General features: G+C 34.8%; 1 protein-coding gene across 6 annotated transcripts in view; it reads left to right on the plus strand.

The window, feature by feature from the left end:
- Positions 1-27052, plus strand: part of LOC124170736 (dual 3',5'-cyclic-AMP and -GMP phosphodiesterase 11) — a 252214-nt gene extending 225162 nt beyond the window's left edge. For 4 of the 6 annotated variants that reach the window (XM_046549636.1, XM_046549638.1, XM_046549637.1 and 1 more), the window contains 16 exons: positions 263-400; positions 499-609; positions 712-809; positions 14652-14715; positions 15985-16119; positions 16220-16320; positions 16406-16505; positions 16684-16770; positions 16862-17029; positions 17122-17234; positions 22704-22791; positions 23884-23984; positions 24877-25018; positions 25698-25772; positions 25912-25995; positions 26418-27052. In XM_046549636.1, coding sequence (XP_046405592.1) covers positions 263-400; positions 499-609; positions 712-809; positions 14652-14715; positions 15985-16119; positions 16220-16320; positions 16406-16505; positions 16684-16770; positions 16862-17029; positions 17122-17234; positions 22704-22791; positions 23884-23984; positions 24877-25018; positions 25698-25772; positions 25912-25995; positions 26418-26573 — 1761 coding nt within the window. In that variant the 3' untranslated portion in view covers positions 26574-27052. Of the gene's footprint in view, positions 1-262; positions 401-498; positions 610-711; positions 810-14651; positions 14716-15984; positions 16120-16219; positions 16321-16405; positions 16506-16683; positions 16771-16861; positions 17030-17121; positions 17235-22703; positions 22792-23883; positions 23985-24876; positions 25019-25697; positions 25773-25911; positions 25996-26417 lie in introns of those variants that run through there. The other 2 variants (XM_046549635.1, XM_046549639.1) reach the window with 2 other exon arrangements.
- Positions 27053-27750: the final 698 nt, after the last annotated feature.

Below are 27750 nucleotides of genomic sequence, written 5' to 3' on the forward strand. Positions count from 1 at the left end.
AAAAAATATTTTTGTTGAAACGCATTTTAAGGGAATGTTAATGAAGTTATGAAATAATAACTCCCAGTAGCTCAAAGGTTTTAGGTAGGTCATGATATCTGTCAATCAGATTACTGAATCCACTCCTTATACTTACACATCAATACCAGCATTAAGCATATCTAAAACATTTGCCTTGTGATTTTTTATAGTGCATTATTTGGTGATGATAATTTTGTATTTTAATTTGATATTTTTTGTATTATGATTATTTTTTTTTTAGGTCATCAACAAACAAGGGGAGTCAAGTTTTACACCAAATGATGAAAAGATTTTCAGCAGCTATCTTCAATTTTGTGGTATTGGACTTCGTAATGCTCAGCTTTATGAGAAAAGTCAATTGGAAGTTAAGAGGAACCAGGCAAGGTTTTAGATTATTAGAGACTATTTTTTGGAGTTGGAAGTGTGATGTATTTTCATTCGTTATTTCAGCTATAAATTTTCCCTACTTCCTTAAAGGTACTGCTTGATCTTGCTAGAATGATATTTGAAGAACAAAGTACAATAGAACATATGGTGTATAGAATACTTACGCACACTCAGTCTTTAATTCAGTGCCAGCGTGTTCAGGTAACTATTATTTTAGTTATAACTTTAAAATATTGCTTTGCCTGTATTTAATGGACTTTGAACACTCCATATTTGCATTTAGTTTCTTCATTACCATTTTAGGTGCTTTTAGTTCATGAAGCATCGAAAGGGAGTTTCTCTAGGGTATTTGACCTTGAAGCTAGTGACCTTAATTCTGAAGATGTTGATTCTCGAATTAGGTGAGTGTAAGTGAAATATCTTGTGTTATTGGGATGAATATCAAACCCCATGTGGCCTAAAATACCCTGAATAAATACTGCCCTGTTCACGAAAATGACACAACCTTGGAGCACCTAATAAAAAATACTCATTGAGACTAAATAATTGTCAGTCAATTGATCTTTGGATTTGTAGATAGGAGTAATTGTAGACATTTCAATGAGTGACGGTGAAATTTTTATGTAACCATATTTTCTCTCGTAATCTCATTACTGATGCTACCTTCTTTCAGTTTGGTGTTTATGTACACTTTATTTTCATGTCATCCATTTTTAATGTTGATATCATTTTATTTTTTCTTGGGACTATTTGTTGGGTACCTACTGATAATGCTTTTCCTTCCTACTTCTGTCTCTCACATGTCATTGCACATAACTTCTCTCAAGAGGGTGCTCCTCTGTGATGTGTACTTTGCAGTAGTATGCCTTTTTATTTTGAAATTACATACTTAATGCATGCTTAGGTATTATCATAATCTAATGGTATTGTTACTTTCAATTGGTGCCTTCCATTTTCTGTATTTATTGGTCTTTTTTGCTCCCTTCTCTTAATTTCTGGCAGTGTTTTCCTCTTCAAGAGCGTAATATATTTTCAAGCGTACATTTGACCCCTCCATTTGTCATGCATATGGAGTGAGTGATTTCAAATAATCTGTTGTTTGGTGCTTTGATGCATTTGGTAATTTTCAGTCTCTTCTTTTTTTACCTTCTGTCATCAGGGTAACTTTTTGCCAACGATCCTTGCAAGAAATGATTGAGAACCGTTGGAAATGTAGATTGCTCCACCCCAGCTAGCTTGTCTTGTTGTAAAGAAGTCCTCCCTCCTTTTGCAATTAGCAGCTGGTACATGGGCGTACTCAGTGGGGGGCAGCAGGGGCAGCTCCCCCCCCTTAGACTCAAAAGTAATTGTAGTTCAAAACGAAAGTTTTGAACAAATTTTCTTTAAATCAAAGAAAAGTGATCTTACTATAAAATATGTATTTAAAATAAAAATATTTTTTCAACCCAATAATTTTAGAAACTAAAAGCGCTCTTTTATAATTTTTTTGAAATTTTGGTTTTATAACCTTTTATGTATTACAACTTGAACGACCACGGCTTGCCTCCCTCTAGTTTTGATCCTGGGTACGCCCTTGAGCTGATAGTAATTAGCATTAGGTTACGCTAGTTTTTATTTAGTTATAAGGTTAATTAGTTCTTGAAATACTGGAAAAATGCATCTCTTGGTGAGTTAAATGGCTCAGTAAGTTGATATTTTTAGGTTTCTTTCTTTTTCTTGTTGTGGAGGAAGAAGAGAAAAGAACAGCTGGAAATAAGTTTTTGTCAAATGGTTTACTACTCCAATCGAAATGTAGATTTTGCTCCTGAGGACTCGCTTCTTTACTTTAATAGAGATCAGGTTCAGTGTTTAATGTCTTTCTTTTAAGGTGCAGTTCATGTGCAATGATCATAGTAGTATATGTAGAGTTTATTTTTTTATTTTACTTTTGAGTATGAATTTGGTGGTGATTATCCTTATCATTAGATTGGGTTGCTTAATAATTATTTTAAGCAAAATGTACTAATCATCTTTAGATTTGTTTTGTGTGGAGGAAGATGCTTGCCTCTCAAAATAATGGCACCAATTTTATATTCTTGCGAGTCATTAAATCCCCTTCAATTTAGTAAAAAATATATTTAGTGTGCCATAAATTTATGTTTTAGTTAAAGGGCTGGACAATAATTTGTGAATATGTTGCAAAAGAGTGCTAAAGGGGAGCCTTATTAGAATTTTTATTGATTTAGTGTAATGTGATCAGGCAAATAATTGATAAAGATTTAAAAGGAGGAATTATCTGATAGAAGTAATGATACTCGTTTTTAATTGCAGGTTTAAAAAATCATGCTTATGGTCCTACTTGGATAATGTGTATTTTATTTTCCACTATTAAAATGCTCAGATTCATGAGATTTGGCCTTTATGAGATTTAATTTTTTGTCAGGTACCTAATTGCAATCTGGAAACATTACTTGGTGGTGGGAGAAGTGTACATTGTATATTCATGCACACATTGTTTGAACCCCATATTTATTCTCCTCGGCTTACTACGGCCTTTGTAATGTATTCAGATGGGAAGGTACCATTTGTGTTGTTTGTCTGATGATAATTAGCAAACGTTTACTATCTCAAGAATGGGAAAAGTCATCTACTTCTCCTCAGTTTTTTTGCCTCCAGAGTGCTTTGTGCAGGGGCGGCTCCAGGATTTCCTTGAGGGGGGGGGGGCGCGACGGGCTGCTTAGCCCTCCCCCCTACCCCCACTCTCTCTCTCTCTCTCTCTCATGATGTGGCATACAAGCGTCAAAATAAGATAAGAGTTTTGGCATTATAGTTGAGGAAGAATGAAGGAATTGGTACAAATTGTTTGGTTTTAATGAGCAAATTGCACCGAATACACCGAGAAAGTTGCAAAAGCCCGTGTTATTTTATGGAAAAAGTTGTAAAAGTAATTTCCGATTTGCGTGTGGAATTTCAAACGATCTGTATATTTTTCGTTCCAAGCGGGAGACACAAGCTTTGAATAGACGTTTGAATCGTAGCTTTCGATGGAGAGTTGAGGGAAATAGGGCGAGAAAACAAAAAAAAAATGCTGTGCAATCTTATGGGAAAATTGTGAGTATAATTTACGACTCATGTATTATTTATGCACTTTCAATTATGATCAAATCATGAAAACAGAGAATCCACACCAAATGCAGCAAACCCCATCCCTGTAGATCAAAAATTGGGAGAGAAAAAGCAGACATAAGCGTAACATTTATAAATAGAGGGTAGTCTACGGTACGTGATGCGAGTTCGCATTTTATACCCCTTTACAAAAGTGCTTAGCGGGCGAAATGAAGTTTTCTCTTCAATATATTAAATTCCAATTTTACCCATAAGTAATTAACTTTTGGATTTCAGGAACTACTGTATGATTGAGCGAGAAAATACAACTTAAGTCGACAGTAAAATCACTTGCCGCATTTCATTTGAATATCTTGGAAAATATTTTTGAGAAGTTATTATAGAGATTATTATCAAGTATTTATAAATACAATCATTACACAAAGTTCCATGGCAGTTTTCATTGGTTTCATGCCATGAAATTCCGAAATTTTTTTTCAAAAAAGTTATCTCATTATTTAATTTCGTTAACATTGTACTTTTATTTTTTTTCGATAACGGTGCATATTTATCACACATTTTTTCAAGCATGCTTTCTAAGGAGTCCGAATTTTTTATTTCCATGAAAACAGCTGGGATTAGTGTATTCAACTTGAAGCACTCTATTGACTCTCCAGCAAATCTGTCCTTGATATCCGTATTTACGTAATCTAAGATGGGAATATAGATTATTTTTTCCCAATACGCGATTATATCGTCTTCATCATTGGTAGGCGGGTAATTTGCTTGATTCTTTTGTCGATTTGCTGCACGTGGAATGCAAATTTGAATGTCCATTTCCTCCATAATTTTCTTAGCCTTTGCAAAAATTCCAGAGAAAATCATCATCCGCTCAAAAAGAGTTCATCCGCTTATCCTTTAGTACTTCAAAAGTTTGGTCAACTTTTTTTTGCTTGGAAAACATCTAGTCTCATTTTGCAAATATCTGCTTAAAATATAAATTGCACTCAAAACATCACTCAGACTAAATTCAGTTCAAATGAATTCACAATTACAAATTGATAGCAATAAACATCTTCCTTTAGTTGCCGTTTTATAATCATCCCACTTTGACACTTTTTCGAGAGCTTTGGCAATATCATGTAAGTCGTCTCTAAAAGTTACAATAGCTTCATTAGTCCAGGAAATGAAGCATTTTGGCTTGCAATTTTTTCAAACTGAATCGATTTTCTTTAAATTTTCACAATAAGTAGGGAATATACCAAGAATCAAGATCTATATCATGCCGACGGGCGCTTTTACCCTGGGGGTGGTTTCCACCCCATCTCGGGGGTGGAAAATTTTAATTATATTTTGACCACAGGAATCGATAGAAAAATAAATTCTAAGAATAAAATGCTCCTTCCATTTTTTCCGCCAAATTAATATTTTTCGAGTTATTTGCGATTGAAAGTAACGGTTTTTTGACGAAAAAATCAACGATTTGAATCGGTTATCGGCAAATAACTTGAAAAGTGTTAATTTTATTAGGAAATTGTCAGTTACAAAACTGTAGTTTGTAAAAAATTAAATAAAAATCTTATTTTATATTTCCTTTATGACCGATTCGGACCAAGCTACAACTTGTTGATGGTTATCTTTTGTTTTTCATACGCTAATTTGAAAGATTCAATACCAAATAGTGGGAAAAATGTATTTTTCGAGGAAAAATTATGCAATCTGTTTAAAGGTATTTAAAAAAAACTTTCTTAAAATGAGAAAAAAAATTTTATCATGAAATTTGAGCGAGTTATGATTAAAAATAAGATCAGTCCCTACTTTTTTCTACGAAAAAAATCATTGAAAACAACTCCTTATTACCACACTAGTCAAAATTGATTTATGCCCTTCAGAATTTCTCTTTATTTAAGTATTGTTAATTGATCCTAGAATGCTTTTAAATTTAAAGGAGGTAAAAGTGAAAAGCCATTTTCTACAATTTCGTTAAAAATGCTCTTTTTTTCAAAATAACTCCAAAAAAACTGGAGATATGAAAAAAATGCAAGAGTAATAAATTGTGGCTTCTTTATTTTCAAATATTTTTGTGTGTTTAAATTTTTTGTACAATAAATAATTGGCGATATATTGATAGTTAAAACCTCTATTTACAAGGGAGCTCCACCTTATTTAAACCCTTGAATCCCTCCCCTTTCAAAATTAAGGACTCGAAAAAAATTTAATTCACATGACCTCAAAGTCAGTTAAAACCCAACAAAATACTATTTAAATGAACTATCTATCATCAAAAATAAAGGAGCTATGTTTGAAATACCAATCAAATTTATTTTCGAAAAATTCGAAATCCACAATTCAAAGCATAACATTCCTCATAACCAGTATATACTTTGTGTGCTTTACGTTCGAAGCTAACGATACACTCAAATTTACTACAAAAGAAACACACATATGCATAAGATGTATATATATACATACACACATGTATGTGTGCTTTCGCTCACAGTGACCTGTGTGCATGCATGTGGTGGGAATACTGGAAGCCATACAGTCTCCGTTTGATAGTGTTTCATGTAATTTCTACATAAATGTACATTTATTTGTTTATGTCACCTTGACGAAGTTTGTTCTGTTTATCCTATTGTTATATCTTTTCTGTGCTGTGATTAAAATCATCAGAGAAAAAAGGGAATATATAATAAAAGGAGTAAGAAAGTGAATGAGAAGATACAATGTGATAAATAATTTATATTTTTAGGGTAAATAATTTTTTTTTACATTAACTTCCAATAAGGGCTGAAATGTTCTAAAAGTATTTTCAATACATAAAAAAATAATTATAAAAATAATTTAAACTATATTTGACCCGTATTAAGCTTTAAAATATAATTTTATAAGTTTTAGCTTTTAGAGGTAGTTTTCACCCCTAAAAAATAAAACCTGCCCTTCGGTATAGTATAGATTTTGAAGAAGGGGGTATGATTAGTCTAACCCCAAATTTTTATGCAAATCGATTCGGTTTGAAAAAATTTTTTGAGGGGGGTATGATTAGTATTATCTCAAATTGTTATGCGAATCGATTCAGTTTGAAAATTCTTTTTTACATTTACCCCCAATAAGGGTTGATTATTATGGGTTGAAGTACCTTAAAATTATTTTCCAAACATAAAAAAATAATTATACATATAAATTAAACTAAATTTTACCCGTATTTAGCTTTAAAATATAATTTTACAAGTTTTACCTTTTCGGGGTAGTTTTCACGCCTAAAAAATAAAAAGCGCCCTTTGGCATACTATAGATTTTGAAGTAGGGGTATGATTAGTCTAATCCCAAATTTTTGTGCAAATTGATTCAGTTTGAAAAAATTGCAAGGTTTTGCACTTTTATGAGCTTCATTTCCTGCACTATATGCCTTTCTACCCATCTAGTCTCACAGTTACCTGTCATTTGATGAACTAAGTTATCAACAATGGTTTTATTACGTTTACTTGATGCTTTAAAAAGTCGCGGGAAGAGATGTCGAATCTTGTTCCTTTGAATCATTTTCTAGCCGAGGCTTCTTCCTTATTAGCCACCTAACCATTTTGCATATCTATGCAAATAAATTTAGATCTACACGTACACAAAGAAAGAGAAATCAGTTTGATAACATAAAAAAAGAATACAACCCCAAAACGAATGGAACTGCCCAAGCTCACGTGTGATTGATAAATTACTCCAACCGTTTCAGAGAGAAAGTCTTCAACTTTAGAATGTGTCATCAGAGGAAATCTTCAACAATTTTTCCTCGGAATTGTACAGAGCTCCAACTTTAAACAGCAGGCCAGCAAAACATACCTGTGCTCCCCCTTTGTGCTGCTTGACCTTGCGCACGAGTGGAAACGACCGATGAATCTGTTGTTGGAGTTGCAGACTTTCAAATTCGAATCATAGATCTGGCAAGCTCATCTAAGGAATATATTGTTGCAGAAATTTTCTACAAATAAAATAAACTCGCCTGCCGATAGTGAAACAAATTATTCGGAACATCTCAACTTCGAGAAAAACTCTTTCTGGCTGTAGGAATGTATGTACCGTGGAATGGGGTGACTTCGGCCATGCGCGCTTCGCTTCACAAATTGATACTTGGTAGCACAATGGGTGACGAGCCATCATTTCATTCTCGCCTTTCCTGGCATAGGTAAGAGGAGATTGCAAGCAGCAAAAAAATTCTGTCAGTCACCGCCCAGGGGGGGGGGGCGCTCGCCCCCCGGGCCCTCTGGCTGGAGCCGCTCCTGGCATTGTGTGGATAAGTGATAGCAGTTTGCATAAATAGTGCTTGTATCAGGGAAATTGTCCTCTTCAAGGCTTTGGTGTCAAAACGTTAGGTATTTGAACGATGTAATGTATTTTACCAAGCATTGTCTTCTCAAGCAGAAGTATTTCTTCTCTGCTAATGATGGCAGATCTGAAGTAGAGGACACAGGAGAGAGCTTACCATAATTAAATATGGATTTGATTGTCATGCAGGATAGAGATCGAGAGAGTAATGATTACTTTCATTAATTACAGTAATTTGAAAGTCATTGCTAATGTCCTAGATATTGATATTACCTATAAAATAGCTTAAAAAGCAGTCATTACCTCCAAGTCAATTACTTTATCCCTGATTACATTCATTGGTCATATTGAAGTGGTAGGGGCTGGGAGATAAAGTATATAAATTGCTGTGATATAGGCTTTATTTTGTCAATTGTGATTAATCGGTCACTTTTTCATAAAGGCTATTCTTCTTCCTTAGGCAATAAGTGGTTTTGTGGGGCTGAATTTGATTTCCATGAATTCATGTTTGAGATTTAGGAGTGGACTTTGTACTCGCCTTGTTTCATTGCAATCAATGCCCTGAGGACCATGTTCTTAATCTTCTGGTTCTATATTTTTTTAAATGGGAGTCCATTTTGTTTGTCACCTTGATCATGATGACTATGAGGCCAATGATAACAACCATTTGAATCATTTGAAAGTGGTGGAATGTCATTTGTACACTTGGTGGGAGAGATTCTGTGTGATATTCGGCTGGGTGTGAGATGATGATCTGGTATCAAGTTGTGTCAATAATGAGGGAGAGGTTAGGTCGTAAGATGTTGGCAGGTTGAATTGTATTATATCCGTCCCCGGAAAGAAATAGATACTCCCCCATTTGTATTCCTCATGTCTTGTCTATGATTCTCTCTATCCTTAAACTTGAATCCTTAAAAAAATGAGATGCTTAAGTATATTATCATTTTTGCACTTAGGTCTGCTTTGAATCATTTCAACCATTAACTATAGATTTCAACAATATAGGCCATTTCCAGGCGGAGGTAATTTGACTTTTATATGTTCTTATTTCGATTCCTCTTTATTATAGTTTTACAAGTTGTTAATATGGCATTTTGCTTATGCTGGCTTGCATGAATCGGTGTGTTAGAACATGAGATTCTTTAAATGCTCAATTTTTTCTTTATGTGGTATCCATTTTGGTGTGTCTTGGAGATTTTCTTATTATTGCTTAACACCACCCGAATGGCCATACCACAATTTTTTGCAATGCATATTTTATCACTTACCATTTTATTGATCTCTCATTGGCTGAAGTCACATTATAGTTGAAAAATATTTCATTCATATTGGACTCGTGCTCCAAAAATCATTTATTTTGGTTTGACTATGCCAAATATTGCTGATATTTGTTTTGAGGGGAAATGACTTCATTGCTTGAGTGCTGGAAATTATTACATATTTTGTGATGACTAGTGTTTCCCTTAACCTTGTAATTGGAAATAAAATACCATATTTCTCCGAGTATAGTCCCCCTCTGAATATAGTCCCCCCCCCCTAATTTTGAGACTTCAGTTTTGGGAAAAGTTTAAAAAAATGCATTTGAATATTGTCTCACCCTTTAATTTTACCTTGGGCATTTTTGGAAAAAAAGGGGGGACTATATTCAGACATATACGGTAAGTAAGAAACTCTGATTGCCACTTGAAAATTCATCCATACTAATGGTTAGGAATCTCATTAATATCTCTTTAACGGATATATTATTTAATGTTAATTTTGGACTGATGTTCTGATATTTCCAATGAGAGGATTTAACTTTCAAAGTTTTCTTACTCCCTGTTAAGCCCTATTTTAATTTGTTGTTAATACTTGTATGACAGAAGGGAATCCACTCTAAATATGGAATTGAGATAGATACCTATTTTAATATTTGAATGTGTGCAGATGGATTTTTTTCTTTATAGCTATTGGGGTAGCATATCATATTTAATATATGTATGCCTAAGTCTAAGTCCATGATGGACTATAGATATTGGTATATCAAAATATGAAGTAGACATTTTATTTTATGAATATGTCTTTACATCAGGTCATATCATGATATCTTATTTTATTGGATCATGTTTTCATAGAATGCTTTTTTAATTACCTTGGCATGTGGTGATCATTTTTAGTTTGGTCGATATTTTTTGCCTATACTTATGTAGATTCATGTGCTGTAAAAGTTAAATACAGAGTTGCTGCTTCAAGATGATTATTTAATTAATTGAAAATTGAATATAATATAAAATGGATAATTACATAAAATTTATATTGTGCCAATATGAACATAGTAATTACCTACATGCATGGCATGTTAAATATTACATGTCCAGTTCCTATTCATAAAAGATTTATGTACTACATTTAAAGTGTGCCTAAAATTTGATATGGAATATAAATAGTACCATACTTAATGTATATTGACTTAATTTTATGGAACGGTTGTTATGGAAAAAAGGAAAGATCTAGAAAATTGTTTGCTGTTTTTTTGACACAACTGTTTATGGGTACTTATTCTTGTGTTTGGTGGTGTGATTCAATAATTTTTTTATATTTGGTTTGCATTTTGTTGCGAATTCAATATGAAAAAATAGGAGAGGTAGCCTTTAAGGGAAAGTTAGGGAAATACTAGAGTTTGTAAAAACCCTGTGATTATTCAAACAACAGATACATATATTGCATTTTGCCGTATGAAATAATTAAAGTGGTAACCTTAAATCTGAATCAGCAGCTTCTCCCATGAAGTGTCAACAAATTTAGACAAAATATAATTTTAAGTGATTATCTCAAGTAGTCAGTGTTTATGTTTTTAGAAATAGTTAGTCACTAGCTAAAGTATGCTCTCACTGCATGTCATATTTAATCACCTACATGTTTAGGCAGCAGTTGTTATTTTGCATTTTTAGCAGCAAGTAGCTTTTTTCATATAGTGACAAGGAATGAAATTTATAGAATTCGTCATTTGGATACCTGCTAATATTATACCAAACTATTCAATTAAAATAACCATTCAGCTATTTAAATTCTTCAGAAGATAATAAAAATAAAATTTAGAACAATACCTCATGGTAACATCATACCATCTACTTAAGATTTCTTCAGTAAGTTTTATATATTGGCCATAATTTCTCATTCCCTGTTGCCGTGGTGCTAATCTTATTTAATTGTGAAGCCTTTTTGAATGTGCGGATTTTGGTCCTCTTTCTTGGGGAGGATGTGAAAGAGGAAAACTTGTAGGGGTGAAAAGAATAGCTGGTAGGGGGATTGGGTAGACAGCTGCGTCAAACCATTCTTCGGAATGTTGAGCAGTGATAATTTCTTGGGCCTCTCTTTTCACCAAACACTACTTTTAAATGAAATATATCATTAATGAGCTTAGTGTCTGGACCCATAATAGCAATGACCCATTAATGGCTTTGTAGTATTTCACGCAATATTTCTGCATGAATTTCAACTCCTTCATATCACTATCATAGGATCCCTTCTCTTCTACGTATATATCGATGATTCAGGGTAAGTGCTAACAAGAACAAATAATTATCCTTTCTTTGCAAGTGTCAAATTTAAATGGGAATAAAATATCCAATCAAAATAAATTCTATGGCAGTAGTCAGTCAACAGACACAGAATGGGATCTTGTATTCTGCCATTTTAGGCTCGGTTTCATGTGATGTTGACAAAAACCCCTCTTGCGTATATTTACTGTGGCTGTGAAGCAAAGGCATTGACGCTGCTGAAGGGAAGCAAAGACGAAGAAAGAGTGAGGGGAAAGAGGGAAAATGGGCAGGGGATGGTTCATTGGAGGTGCAGTGCATTGGGAGGGTTTATTTGGAGAAATTTTGTCCCTGAAAGCTGTAATCCCTCAATTGTTAGGGAATGCTCTGAACTCCTTGCCCCCCCTTCCTGAATAGGGCCTTGGGAAGGGAATTAAAAATGTGCAATGGTTTCTGGATGTTGGCAGTGGCAGTCAGTCCAGAGGATTGTATTCAGAAAAGTTGCTAAGCTAGTGTTCAAATATGTAATGCCCTGCGGCACATCAACATACAAGCACCAGCGGTCACTGGTTATTGGCGTTTCATGCAATGTATAGTCAGTGTTCATGGGAGGATGCACGTATGCATGGGAGGATTTAGTAAATAAATGAATAAACTGTTAATTTTCCTTGAAGTATTTTTTTACTGTCATTCTTCTGTATTTTAACTTGCTCTTAATTATCATCCAATGATTTGTTAATACAGTGGAACTTGGTTAGTACGTTCCTCCTTAGCACGTTTTCCTCCTTAGTACGGCGATTTCCCTCGGTCCCGGTACCATCCGAACAAAATACAGGTAAAAGAATTTGGTTAGTACGTTTGAAAAAATTGTGCTTTCCTGGTTAGTACGCTCAATTGCTTGCCGTGACGCAACCCGCAATTCGTTCTCTAGTGTCTTCTTAAGGGTCGCATACGTCTGAATTCATGATTTAATTTATTATTATTAGCCATTAACATTCTTCCATTCATTCCACATCTCTTTCTTCTACCGTAATTTATCCAAATGCATTTCTGAAATCTTGTGACGTGATGAAAAATAAAATGCGCCCATTTTTCGGGAATGTCTGACTACGAAAAACTACAGCCAATAAGAAGCCCCAATTTTCCCCACCCCGAGCTCCTCACCTTCTGTTGCCTTTGGAGCGCTTGGGAGTGCCCACTGCTGCGCACAAAGTTCGTGAGTGGGCAATTGTTGCTATTGCACGAGTTATCATGATGAAGAAATGAGTCTTAACGGTATTAGACAATTCCCACATTATCTAAAGCAGTACTGCTCCATAAACTCGACGTCGTGCTTATTTACTTGACTACTGTTGCGGGAGCAGACGGTCCTCTGGATCTCCACGCGAAGCTTAGCTTAAAAATACTTGATCTCGGAACGAAAGCAGACGACATTAGACAAATTTTGAAAGTATATTTCAACTGTCTAATATAAAATTTTCTTGTAATTACGTCGTAATCTAATAATCTGGCGTGTCATCAGTCGATATATCGATCGATTTTACAATCGAAATGGTATCATTCCAGAAGCGAATGTCTACGGCTGTTGCCGTAATTTGAAAGTCAATATAATTTTGCCCAATTTTTATGATGTTTAAAAAACCAGTTGACTTACTCCGGGTTGTTGTTATATTCTCCGAGTACGCTGTAAGAAAGAAAAATGACTTGTCTGAGCTTCACTCGTCCTCGTTCTGTAAATATATATAGGATAAATCACGGGAGATAGACGCCGTAATCATGGAATCGTCTTCGGAAATCTATGAAAAATTGCGATTTTTATTCACATGGTATTGTTTTTCAATGTAGCGCTCATTTTCTTGATTTTAAATGTGAAAAGAGTTCAGGAAGGCGATCCTATGAGAACTACCGATAGTAATTGTAATTATGACGACTTTTTCACTGATTGCAATAACCCCGACTGCTACTATTTACTTTCCTCGTTAGTACGTTTTCCTGGTTAGTACGTTCATTTTTAGTGGTCCCTTCAGAAACGTACTAACCAAGTTCCACTGTATTTGAAAATGTTTTCATAAATCCAAATTATATGCATGGAAATCATTGTTCACCTTTGTTAATGGTGCATATTTGATATGGTGTTGTCTCTCTTTCCTGAAGTTGAAGTTTCATTCAGTAGATGGGTGGGGAAAATAGGACTGTCATTGAAAGGGAATGACTTATGATTCATGCAATTTCTGAACTCTATCTTTGAAAGGGTCAATAAACTGCATATTTTGTGAATGAAGATACTAAAAGTAAACTCTTTGTGAAAAAACAGGAAAGTGCAGGTAATTTAATGTGGAAAATCAGATTAGATTTGGTTATAAAAATATGTTGGTTAATGAGGCCATTGTAATGACTAGTAATAGTTCATGATAACATATTGACAGTACCAATAAAAGTTGGTGTGGGGAAGAGTAAGAGTCAGAGAAAGTTTGGTAAATTTTCTAGTTGCTGTTAAGTATAAGTTTTTCTTCTAAATATCAAGTGAAAAATCTGGACTCTGTGTTAGCATTCTGTTTGATTCTTTAATTGATTAGAAAATGCTGTGATCATAAATAAGTTTTTCTTCAAATAAACATGATGCTGTTAAAATCATTATAGACTTTCACGAGTTGATAATCTCATCTTTCTGGCTACCCCATGGTTGGCCGAAGCACATACCTCATCAAGCCTATACATTGCTCAGCTAAGTGTTAATCAGAATTATTTGGTGGCATATTTAATACATAATGCAATTGTCACATCTAGAAGATAGAAGTCGATTCCACCATTGTCATTGTTTAGCAATAACATGTAGTTCACTCGTCTTCCTATTATTTATTTATATAAATTAATTTTGCCAATGAATATGTTTCTAGGCTGATGGCTGGTTGATTAAAAATGTTCTCCACATGTTTATAAATGAAGTAATCATATCTTAATTACTCTTGGCCATATCAGCCATGTTGAGAGTTATTGTTTCCATAAATATATATGTATGGTTGCCTCCACTATCATACTTACCTCTTCGAGAGAATAAGCCCTGTTGAAGCATTAAAAAAATGTTAAAGACAAGTTAGCTCCTTAAAAAGAATTGCTGGCGTACCATATTGGCCTCTATATTCAATTGTCATCATGAAAAGGTTTTCACTCTTCTATCAAAATATATACATCCAGCATGTCATTTGCATGTAGAGTCACCAGTTTTATGAAATTTATTTTTTCATCCATCATTTTCTTCTTTTGTTGATATTTTTTGTCGTGCATTAAAGAGATCTCTAACTGATACTTAAATTTTCTTTTCAGCCCATTTGAAAGTAGATTTCCAATTAATATTGGAATAACTGGTCACGTTGCCACTACAGGAGAGGTATGTGGATCACTTATTTTCATAATGTTACTATTTTTAAGTACAATATGTATATTATCATAATATTTTACTTTTTCTGGACTTCTCCAGCTTTAATGCTGCTTCGAAAATAAATACCTTCTTTGGTATTTTCACTCATTCAATTATTAATGCTGTTCCCATTTGTATTTTCCAAGCAGTGCTTTTATTATCCCTCTTGATATATTTTTAGACCCCGTTCCTGTCTAATGCTCTTTGATACTCTGCTAACATTCTTGAAGGCTCATCAATCGCTGTGCTGTTTTTCTGCAACAAAATGTTTGCGACTCCGATTGAAAAGTTTTATAACTAAAAATTGTGTGTAACACATAGTCACCTTGGCAAAGTACTGGCTGAGGAGTGTTTGAAATACTAAATACCAAATACCTTTGACTAGAAGAATTTGAAAAACAGACTACAAAATAGTATTATGTATAAATACCTTACAAAATACATTTGTATGGAAACTAAGAGATCTTAAAAAAATATAACCTGCCTTGGCACATTATGGATAGTTGCAAGAAAACAATTCTAATGAAAATGAAGTAATTTCTGAAGAATTATGTTAAAGAAGTGTTATCAGAGCTACTTCATAAATATTTTACAAATGTATTTTTTATTTTAGAATGGGAAAAATACCAAAAATCTGTAGTTGAAATTCAAAATACATGATACATTCAGGTTGAGTATTTGAAATACCAGGTAAAAATTACAAATGTATTTCAAATATGTATTTTAAAATACTTGTACATATTTGAAATACTTCCTAGACCTGTTCATGGTTTATAAGAAACAAACATGCATCACAGTTTCAACTAGGCTTATGTTACTGCATACTGTTTTACTGCATAGGGAATTAATTTATCAGTGTGCCTTTGAAATAAGTTCTCTGCCTGTTTACAAAGAGTTTTTATATTGCCGAAGTGAAAATTATACGTGAGAAACAAATACATATAAGTATATACATACAGGGGCGGATCCAGGATTTCTTTCTGGGAGGGGCACAAGCAAGGCCGCATCCAGGATTTTGTTCAGGGGGGGGCACAAGGATACCTTGTTATACAAAACGAACGAAATGACAATGGGACCGTATTAAAAATCGAGCATATTTTTAAGGGTCTGGGGGGGGCACGTGCCCCCGTGCCCCCCCCCTGGATCCGCCTATGTATACATATTAATTTTACAGCACTTAGACAGTGTCATCAATTATGAATAGAGAATTTTATTCATGTGCTTATGTGCCTTTTTTAGACTGTGAACATACCTGATGCATACCAAGATGATAGATTTGATAAAATGGTGGATGAAGGAATTGGTTTTTGCCACAGAAGTATTTTGTGCATGGCAATTAAGAACTCTTCTGGCCAAATCATAGGAGTTATTCAGGTGAGACAATGTAACCAATAATGTGATATTTTTGTGTTCATAAATTTTTAGTAAGAATGCATATTTTCTGTGCTGTTCTAGCATGAATTGTTTATTTCAGCTTGTTAATAAATTTGATAATTTGGTTTTTACCAAAAATGATGAAAATTTTGTGGAGGCTTTTGCAATATTTTGTGGAATGGGGATACATAATACGCATATGTAAGTATATACAGTTAATGCATGTCTTTAGAAAGATTCCTCACTTACCTCTTGACTGTGCTCCTAATTTTGACTGAAATTTCAGGTATGAGAAAGCAGTCATTGCCATGGCAAAGCAAAGTGTAACGTTAGAAGTTCTAAGCTATCATGCCTCAGCTTCTTTAAAAGATGCTAAGAGGTTAAAGGTGAGGCTTTTGACCTGTGCATTCTGAATGGATCATCATAGCAATGAGTTCATGGAAGCCTCTAATCCTTTTTCCGTAGAATTGATGGCTATGGTTGATATTGAAGGGTATTTTGTGCTTCTATACTTGATATTTTGAACTTTCATCCATCATTATTTTATATATTCCTTTATTTCAGAGCTTATTAGTACCATCTGCCCAAAATTTAATGCTGCATGACTTTAAATTTGATGATATTAATTTCAGCGATGATGATACACTTAAGGTATTTGAGAATACATTCATTTATATATTTGTTTTACCAACAAATGTATGAAAATATTTCTCATTAATATGCAATGTTGTATTAATTTCAGGCATGCCTAAGGATGTTTCTTGATTTAGATTTTATAGAAAGATTTCATATAGATTATGAAGTTTTATGTAGATGGTTATTAAGTGTAAAGAAAAATTATAGGAATGTAACATATCATAACTGGAGGCATGCTTTTAATGTTGCTCAGATGATGTTTTCCATTATCACGGTATGTTTTAATAATAAGGAATGAACTTAAGCATCCATTATATATTTTTGCCTATGTTTCTGAAATATACTGATATAAATACTTTGAATCAGCAGGCTACTCAGTGGTGGAAGATATTTGGGGAAATAGAATGCCTAGGCCTTATGATCGCTTGTTTATGCCATGACCTAGATCATCGTGGTACAAATAATTCATTCCAAATTAAGTAAGTTTCTTCTCTATGTGGTTTGAAGCTAGAAATTTGTCTGAAATATTTTAATACACATATTTAACTATAGATATTTAATACTAGGAAACAAGATCTGTCAGCCAATTACGCATTTACCATTTAAATATGGTGATGAATGAAACAGGTATTGAGTTTACGGAGATTGGGGACTAAGCATCTCATCCAAATATAGTTATTGAATCCCAGTGGAGTGTACATAAATAATGATGCTGATACATAGTATTGTATGCTCTTGAAATGATAAGACTAACTTATTTTCTCCCCTTTTTATGTGCCACAGCAAAGTCAGCCTTATCATTAAAATAGTTGGTTTAAATGAGATATCAATGCATTGCATACATTATCAATTTGTTAGATGTCAAACCCTGGTGCACTTGCTGCATAAAATTTGTGTTATGAATGACCATGGGAGCAATATGGTGCTCAAATTTCTCCTATGAATATTAAAGTTATTATGAGTAATCAGAGTCAATCTTCAGGTTATGGTAGGAATAGGAGAAACATTTTATGTGCTAATCACCATGAACCTCCACCCACACCTCCTGTTCCCAAATTTTACGTCCCTATTTCTTGGAAGGGAATCTGTTACACTTGTTTCTATGCCGGAACTCTTTTCTTTCTGCTTCTCTGCTTGCCGTATGTCATTCATTGTAGAACTCTTGTCAGTATCCCCTCCTAGATCGGCACTGGCTCCATCCGTGCCCTCTATCTTCTCTCCCTTCTATAAGTTTTCTATCCCCTCCCCTGCATCTAACACTTGCTTGTCCCATTTCCTCCATGCCCATATGTCAAATGCCTCCTGTCTCCTCTCAACAACAAGTTATAGTTCAGTAAGTATTTGTTTTACAATTGATGTCGGACGTATATGACTGTCAAACCTATATTATGTTAAAATATATTCGGTAAAAATTAAATACACCACAAAAAAGGGTGGCTGGGATACAGCTGTAAAAGTTGGTGAAGGCTTTCTTGGTTTTCTGGCTAGTAGATTTCTCCATTTATGCAAGAATTTTGATGGCCTAGTTGTCTTTTGCCTTCAGGGCTCTGTCATCACGTGTGACAATTAATGAAGTTATTGGGTGAGGAACATAGAGAGCCTTCACTGATAGCATCTGCTAGGAAAGCACGAGACAGTATTTCAACTATAATTTTTATACATGGGGATCACTGTGCTACGGGCTGTGCAACCAGTGAGCAATGGCTGCATTTATTATCAACAATTGTAAAAATTTTGTTTCTGCAAGGATTCATATAGATCTTCAAGAAATGGTGAAATAAAATGCATAAATAATTGAAATTTACTATCCATTAGAATTTTAACACAGATATATCATGAAATTATTACTCAGGTGGCATTTATTGAGTTTTCATTATGCTTGGCATAAGACGCACCATTTTGGCAGCATTTAACACTGCTTTAAAGAAATTTTACAATAATGTAGTACGCATTGCAAAAATATCTTCAAGTTAACCTTATAAGATAGGAATGACGATATAGTCTGGATGTCCCGACGGATTCTATTATGTATGAAGAACCTTGCATAATCGACTCACTCCCTGAATCACTTGGGTACAAGAATTCTCGATACAGCTACAGACCTGTTATTTTTACGAACGAGGACCGCAGAAAATGATTGGGAGCAATATTCTCGGACAAAGAAACTTTTATCTCCTTCTCCCTCGCCCCTGTAAATATTAAAAATGGTGAAATGGTGGATTTTGCTATTTTTATGGGGTCCACACCAGAAGTTAACTGGCTCTAGCTGCCATACTAATTAACTTCTCTGTCATCAGAAATGTTATCTATGCAATAATGTGATTTCCCAAAAGATGTACAACTCATACGACATAAGTATTATATTCGTGTAAGAAACAATGCTTCTGCTAGTAACCTTCGAAGTTGAACATGTTATCTAACGTTTTGTTGGAGACTTCAACGGGTGATGAAGACTCTCCTGATGGTACGCAACCCAACATACACCAAAGTCGAGAGAAAATCAGGTGCAGAGTTCAAATTTAGTGAGATTGTGCCCAAAGGTATGTCCTTTAATTGACAATTTGAAACCGAAAGTTATAATATATTTACCACCCAAACTATTCTAAACTGTGGAACCCCCTACCTTTTTCCAAAGCAGTTACATATTTAAGAAACGTCGAAGCAGTTCCCTACTAGCACAGATTTTGCCTTATCCCTAAATACGAGGATATTATACATGTATGCCGTGACGAAAGCAGAGATAAAGTATGAAGAATCCACGCCGTATTTGGGGTTAAATTGGAGATGAATGCCCGCATATTTGGAGATAAACCTATCCTTACGCCATGATTACCGGTAGGTGGCAGCTGTTTCGCGTATGATCACAGTACCGCCACGTGAGATTCATGAGAACTACATGAAAATAATGAAATAACCATAATAACATAAATTGGCTTTTGATGTGGAAAGATTCAATGCACTATATTTCGTCGTTGCATTTGATTATATTTCAGTATCCCATATAGCATCAAATATGCCAGAGACATCTCAGGAGGCGTATATGACCACTCAGAGAGGTCTGTATACCTATAAGATCATGTCTTGTGAGATGCCTCAGAGATGTTTGATGCTACATGGGATACTGCAATATAATAACATAAATGATGAAATAAAATGCACTGAATCTTTCACCGTCAAAAGCCAATACCGCATTACCCTTCACAATAAGGTTTTTTTAGACTATGTTACACATTCATGCAAGTTTAGGTACATACCAAAAAATCCGATAGAAGAATGTGGAAAGTAAACAAAATGATTGCTCTAAAAACGATATATTTAATGAATGATTTATCTTGAAACGATATATATTGCACTAGAACACGGATCAGTCATCATACCTTCATTGGTAAACCATACATCTCACTGTTCAAGTCCATTCTAGCCTTATCACATTATAGCAGAGACTGGTGATGTACCTTACGTATGGTTTTTAAAAGCACAAATTTGAAATCCATTACCGTTAGGTACCCTAGAAATTGACATTTGCAATCACTAATACCTCGCATTTGTTAACAATCACAGCACTGTTGATGATTCCTTCATTAATATCCACGACAATCTGGGATGTTTTGCTTTAATCGCCAAAAATCTTAATACACCTTTGTGCACCGGCGTAGCCTAAATCGAACCCCGGCACACAGAAACGATGCTTAGGTCGCATTATCACTTTAACCATTATGGCATGGACAAAAAAGTGAATGGTTTTACTCACAAACACCACTATACACAACAACAAAAATCTAAACACGAAGCCACTAATGGCTTAATTGGCAATGGAGGACGTCAGCGCCACTATGTGGCCAATTTTGACGATGTGGTACTGTTACAACCCCTCCCCAAACGCTTGAAATCGTGGAAAAAAAGGGGTTATAAACATGGAGGATAAGCTTATCCCCACAATATCTGATTTCTCCAAGGATAAGTTCAAATCTGTGCTGGCTGGGTTATTTTAGGTGGCAGCTGTCCATTGGGATTCGTGGGGATGGAGCCCCTGTACATAGTGTAAGGCACTGCAAGTTATTTATGTTTTGCTGATGCAGCACAGTGAGAACGTATCTGAGGCAGTGGGGATAGTGACGATTGACATGAAAATTATTACAATGGCGTGTAGTGTAAAAGTGCATTTTTTCATATTTGGGGAAAAGATCATAGTTAAGTTCAGTAAATGAAGCGCTGTCAGTGATGTAGCAGTGGAAAGAGTGTGCATGACATGGGATGAGGTTCTGCGAGGGATGTAGCAGGGGAGGTTCATCATGGCCTATGATGCTTGATTTTTGTGGGAAAATACCACTTTGGTAAGGATGTCTTGTTTCCAAATCTTTGTAATCAGAGGTATTGAATTATGGAATGAAGGACTAGGTACAGGATTTTATGTTATGCTCTTGCTAGCACAGATCATGGGAGCATAATTTGCGCAGGGTAAAAATGTATGTTAGAATATGAGCGTGTGCACGCTGGAAGGACTCTTTCCACACAGTCTGTTCATCTGGTGTGGATTTTGCTCGGGCTTCTCCTACAGCCTTTAAGGGGGATGGATAATGCTAACTTCATTGGTAGGGAGATTTTATGTGCGGCGTGGAATAGTGCGGCACAGAAATGCAGCAAACAAGCATTGAGGCATTATCTGCTGGTTTTGATGGGCTTAAAATAACATGTTGTTAATTGCACTGGCCTTTCCCTCTTGCCACATTGAACTTGTCTCCTCGATTTGCAGCAAAGCCCATTCCTTCTCATTCTTCCTCCCCCATTCAAATCCCATTCTTTCTCTACCTCCCCTTTTCCTGCTTGTCTAACATTTCTGCTTTCCTCTAATGCTGTCATCAGCATCACCATCTCTGCGTGCCACTCTGTCTCCCCCTCTGCTCCTCCCCAAATTGTCCTCTCCTCCTCCACCATGTCTACTGCTTTCTTTCTCATTCACTCTCGCATTTAACTCTCTGCCCGTCTCACCCTCTCCACTCTCCTGAGCTACATCTCGAGCACCCTCTGCCTGCTCTTCTCTTCTCCCTCGGTGCCTATATTTCCTCTCAGCAAAAAGCACATTCTAAATCAGACCCTTTTTAGTTTCCTTAATCACTCTATTAATAACCATCAAATGATTTTGGAATAATTATATTTTTAAATCATTATGAAAACGTTATCAAGTGAAGGCTAAAGATGCAGAGTGAGAGAAATTCAGTGGCATGCAATGCAATACATTTTCAAATGCTCATGAGCATTTGAGATCCTAATGGAAATTGTTGTTAAATGTGATAATTGTCTTCAGACAGCCTTACTTGTGCCCTTTTCATACATCATGAATGCTCGTTGAAGGTTATAGAGGTAAAAAAAGTGTTTTACCTCAAGGTAAAAAAATTTAGGTGCTCTTTTTCTCTAGAGGAATTCAAGATAACGTAAGGAAATCATCTCAATAAGTTAGGTCAATAGAGTTGCCTTCATCTTAATGCCATTTTATGCAGCACTTTTTTTCTAGGCTTCTATGGAGATATTTGGGGAACTCGCTCATTTATATATAATCTTACCTAGTATGTATTATGCATTGCTTACCTTTTCTCAAGTTTGTTCTTAGTGCTTCCTATAAAATTCTGTAAATTCCGCCAGATTGTTGTAATTTTTCTCAATATGCTATGAAATATGTATGCTATATAATTATAAATTTGCTTTCTTAATGTTCTATTTCTGTTTTTAATCACTTCTGGTGGTGGTCCTAATACAGGTGCTTATATTTATCAGATTCAATAGCTATTTGGAACTCTTGGGGTTTTAAATTAATGATAATACAGAAGTTACACTAATTATTGGAAGCAAATAACTATTTAAGATTTTTCTTGAGAATGAAAGAGATACAAAATTATAATGGTAGCATAAAATTTGTGTCAAGATGTGATTGAGCATTTTTGTACTTATAGGGCTTCCTCACCACTTGCACAGCTTTACTCCACTTCCACAATGGAACATCACCACTTTGATCAGTGTATTATGATTTTGAACAGTCAGGTAAGGAGTGGTATGATGTTTGCTCTGTCTAACGGAAATTTTAATTTCATGGAATGTAATTCATCGTACTTCAGCTGCCAATGATTAGTCATAACTTCTGTTATAATTACATAAGTAGTTCCTTAATAATAATTGTAATTCATAATGCTCCCAGCTGTTGATTATTTACTTTACTGTAAATGGCTATATGGCAGTGTCAGTAATGTGCATGATATACCTTCACTGTAGGAAAAACAAAATCACATGGTACTTTTATATTTTTTAACTTAATCTAAATATGATGGTACAATGTTACTTTTGCTTGTTGTAAATTAAAAGTTATTAGGTAAAATATCATCTGTGAAATATTGACAATCCATGGGTACAGTTTTGGATGCAGAGTTAGCAAGCATTTTTTCAATGAGTTGAATTTATCGATAATTGAAGAACAAATTTGTATGAAAATGATTATTTTCTCCAGCTTCTGCTGGAGCATAATACTCCTTATGTGATTGGAAGTTTGGAATATTTATGAATATCTTCTGCTGTGAAGTAATTTGTGAATTGGTGTTCAATTGTTTCTCTAGTGGTTTTGTTAAAGGTCCTTTATCAGTGTTCAGATTCCTGATCATCAAACTATTTGCATGTTGATGTTGTATGTCGACACCTCCACTGCAAAAACGCTCAACAATCGCCCACCGAACCAAATCCACTCGTCTAGTAGCCCAACAATACGAATCCGATCAGCTGGCAGTGTCCGGAGCAAGACCGCTTGTCTCCCATTTTCCAAGCTTGGAGGTGAGCGGCTGTGAGGTGCTGCAGACACTGCCACCTGAGCGGATTCGTATTGTTGGGCTACTAGATGAGCAGATTTGATTCGGTGGGCGATTGTTGAGCGTTGGTGCAGTGGAGGTCTCGATGTGTGACAAATTCTGTGGCCTTGCAAATTATTAATTATAGATATGAATAATTAAATTGATTGTGCTGCAGTGGTAAATTAATGTGACCACCACTGTTTAAGCTCCTTAAAAACTCACATCAATTATAAATTTGTGCCTTTGTACCAATTAATAGAACGAAAATGTCTTACCATAAAGTGATTATTCTTTTCAGGGTAATCAAATACTGAGCAACATGTCGTCAGAAGAGTACTCTAGAATCATTAAAGTACTGGAAGATGCGATCCTCTCCACAGATCTGGCAGTATATTTTAGGTTGTTTTGCATTTTATTTAATTTTTATTGTAACTTTATAGCTCTTTTTAAAGCTACTTTATTGATATTTTCAAATTAATTTTTAACTATATGCAGAGTTTAAACAATTATTTGCCTAAAGTTGATGTTGTTTCCTATTCTTCAGTAATTTCATATCTATATGCTCATAAACTTTGTTGAAATATTATGAAAAAACTCACTAGTGTTTGTTTTTCATGGTTTATTAACTCTTGGATGAGTTTTGGAATTTTGATTCATGGTATGAGCTGTTATCATTTTAACCTCTATCTGAGAAATTAATTTTAAATGGGAAGGCATTTTTGTGCTGTCAATAGCTTGAATTTGTGTTAGGGCCCACATTTTAGTATATCATAGGAATTATATTATTTGCTTTTAAGTTATTCATTCTATTTTAGCAGAAAAATCTAGGAAAAGGGGTAATTTGAAGGAATAATGAAATGAGTTTAATTTCCATCACATCACATGTCGTGTCAGTATCTGGTGATATCTCATTGCAAATTTGATTTTCTTTGCTCTAGTCTCTATGCACTTTGTTTAAATTGCTCTTAGTGTTTTATTATATATTGAGGGTAGAGTAATTATGTGAAATCCTATATTTTATTTTTTTGTGGAACTTTGAACATAAATGGGAAAATGGAAAATGTTGAACAAGTGATAATAAGTCCCTTTCAGCATGAAATAAAAATGGTGCAGAAATTTAGGAAATCTGGGAACAAAAAAAGAGGGTTTTTATGCATATTATGGTCTCCTCATTGCATGCATAGTAAACGCATGCAATGGGGAGACTTTGTTTGATTGCCACTAAAGTGTTTATGAAAATTTCACTATCACTTCATTTTGTGTGACCTGATGAAAAATGATTTGTTCTAAGGAAGCGAGGTGCCTTCTTCAAATTAGTGCGCTCAGGCAGTTACAACTGGGTGTGGGAGGATCATCGAGAGCTCCTCAGGGCGATGACGATGACGGTGTGTGACTTGGCTGCCATTACGAAGCCATGGGAAGTGGAGAGAAGAGTGAGTGATTTCTGCTATGGCACTGATAGCATGTTGTGTAGTCATGAATTGATTTGCTGATGGATGAGGTTAAAAATGGAATTAAAACACTTAGTCTAATAGTAGAAGCTCTTGCCAACCTTCCTTTCAGTACTGAATAGGAATTGAAAACTCCAGAATTGTTCAGGTGGTGCAATTCTCCTCTCATGATATTTTATGAAACTGATCTATAAAGCTTGCTTATTGGCTCTTGGCTTATAGTTGCTATCAGCTGTGCATGACAATCTCATTGGAATTGCTTTCTTCATTTTACTATATTTACTTTGGTTACCTCACAGTGCTTACACTTTTCCCAGCTAGCTTTTATTACGTATTTCTTACAGAAATAAATTACTTTAGGGTATGGATTGGAACTAGGCAAGAATTACCTCTAAATATCCTAATTATTAGGTAAGCTGCTAACTATCATGGTGCCACCAGTGGTGGAACAGTTAACTTTGCATGGTACTCTGCTCAGAGTCTCACGTGGCATGAATTTTTAGCTTGCTGATGAAAGTGAGCAAACCTTGAGCAACAAATGGGTAAAAAATCAAAACAATGCTTTTTATAAGTGATATTAAAGTTTGATCATAATTTGGACCTTTATGTATATTAGAAGGGCATGAATTCATGTGCAACTTTGCCATTTTATCTATTGCAGGTAGCGGAATTAGTTTCAAGTGAATTTTTTGAGCAAGGCGATATAGAGAGAGAAGAACTGAATATCACTCCCATTGTAAGTTCTCTTGGTTGCTTTAAGTGTGTCTCTTGGAAAACATTATTTGCATCCTATGTAATGGGAAATCTTTAATCTAGGTGTAGAAAAAATTTTTAGCTGCTAATCTGTTCATTTTTAGAATTTTTTTTCTCCTCAGGATATGATGAATCGGGAGAAAGAAGATCAGCTGCCGTTAATGCAAGTTGGTTTCATTGACTCAATTTGCCTTCCCATTTATGAAGTAAGTTTCTGAGTAGATAGATTGTTGAATTATGTTTGCATGATGAAATTCCTTTTGTGGTGAAAGTACCTGTCATTTAAAATTTATTTTTATTAACAGCACCTGAAGGCTGAGGTGCTTCAAAATTAAATTAAGTCATTTGCAAGTGAAATTGCAGTTTTCATGTTTTAGGTTTTTAGTGTTTTGTGAGTGGTAATTTCATTACACATTTTCTCTTCCGCCCATTTTAGATTAAAACTGTTGGTATGAGAATTTATTATCGTTGAGGGTTGTTTCTTGCAGTATGTGCAATACATATCTTTTTCAAATGAGAAGCAACTCATTTAATTTCCTCTATGTAAAATGTGGTTGCGTAATTTCATTTTTTCAGGTTTTATTTTATTTTCTACATTATCTTTGTCACTAAGTGTTAATTTTTTTAGGCATTTGCGTTACTGTCTGATAAGCTGTCACCATTGGAAGAACGGGTTCGGCAGAATAAGGAGCACTGGTTGGAGCTGGCAGCTTCCAGAGCAAAAAGCCGTCAGCAAGAAAAGGAGGAAAGTAGAGTAAATAACAAGGACTCCATTGGAGTTTGAAGGTCTTGACAAGAGACTTAATATGGGACAAGACTTGATGAAGTTGATCATGTTTTGATCTTCATACAAAGACAAGTATTGTGGGATTAAAGGAAAATGATTCCTCAGAGGTAACTGATGTTTGCCCAAGCTTGTATTTTCCTTCCCGATTTTATAAAAAAACATTTGTGTGTGTGTTTGCACTATGCTATGCGTAGAGGTGACTTTTGTTGATGTTTGTTGTGACCTTTTACCTTGAGAAGCACAAAATGAAGATAGTGGACCATAAAGTGAGTGTGATAATTTAAGGAAAAAAACTTTGTAAATTTATGTAAAATAAGTATTGACTCAAGAATGATTGTAATATATTTTTAATAATGCACTTCTTTGCTGATGATGTGGTCGCGAAGAATTTTATTTAAGTCATTGCTTGCATTTTGTGTACATAAATTGTGATCATGTCAATTAATAAATAATTTCTTATTTGTTTTTTAAATGTTTTACCTGCCTGTTTCTAAATATTCTTATGAGCCCTCATTACTTGCTCCTGTGCTAACACCAATCTCATTTGCTTTTTATGCTTACAAAATTTAAGTTGACTATTTTAACTTTTTCAGTGACAAGACTACATGGTCCTCATGTTTCCTGAATGTCACATGGGGATAGTGCGGCCATTGCGTGCATTTGTACCTCTTTACCCTTTTCTTATATTAGTAGCAGTTAAGTAAAATTGTCGCCTTCAAAGAGTGATGCACACTATGAGAGCTGAAATGATGTCAAATGTATTCCACTAGTAATTGTAAAAGGCACAGTATGGAAAGTACAAAGTGCCTTTTATTATTGCTATGCACAACGAGACTAAATGAATTCATCTACTATGAACTTAATCTATATTATATACAACCCGATGTGTGACAGATACCTCACTTATCACTCATTCACGTATACAAATTCCCGACCACTTCCGGACGTGCTGGGAAGACGAAATTTTTACAGGTCGTGGAGAAAAAATATTCATCGAGGGGAAAAGTCCGAAAACTGGAAAAAGTCGATCGGTTTTCGAGATATATCGATCCGAATTAACATTGGAGCCTTATGGGACTAAAACTTTATCCTTTCTTCGCATACTTGCAAACGTCACGGGAACGTGAAATTTCACTGACGGAAACTAGATTTTTTGGCCGATTTTTTGATGTGA

Source organism: Ischnura elegans, chromosome X, assembly GCF_921293095.1.
Source record: "Ischnura elegans chromosome X, ioIscEleg1.1, whole genome shotgun sequence".
Taxonomy (NCBI): Eukaryota; Metazoa; Arthropoda; class Insecta; order Odonata; family Coenagrionidae; genus Ischnura; species Ischnura elegans.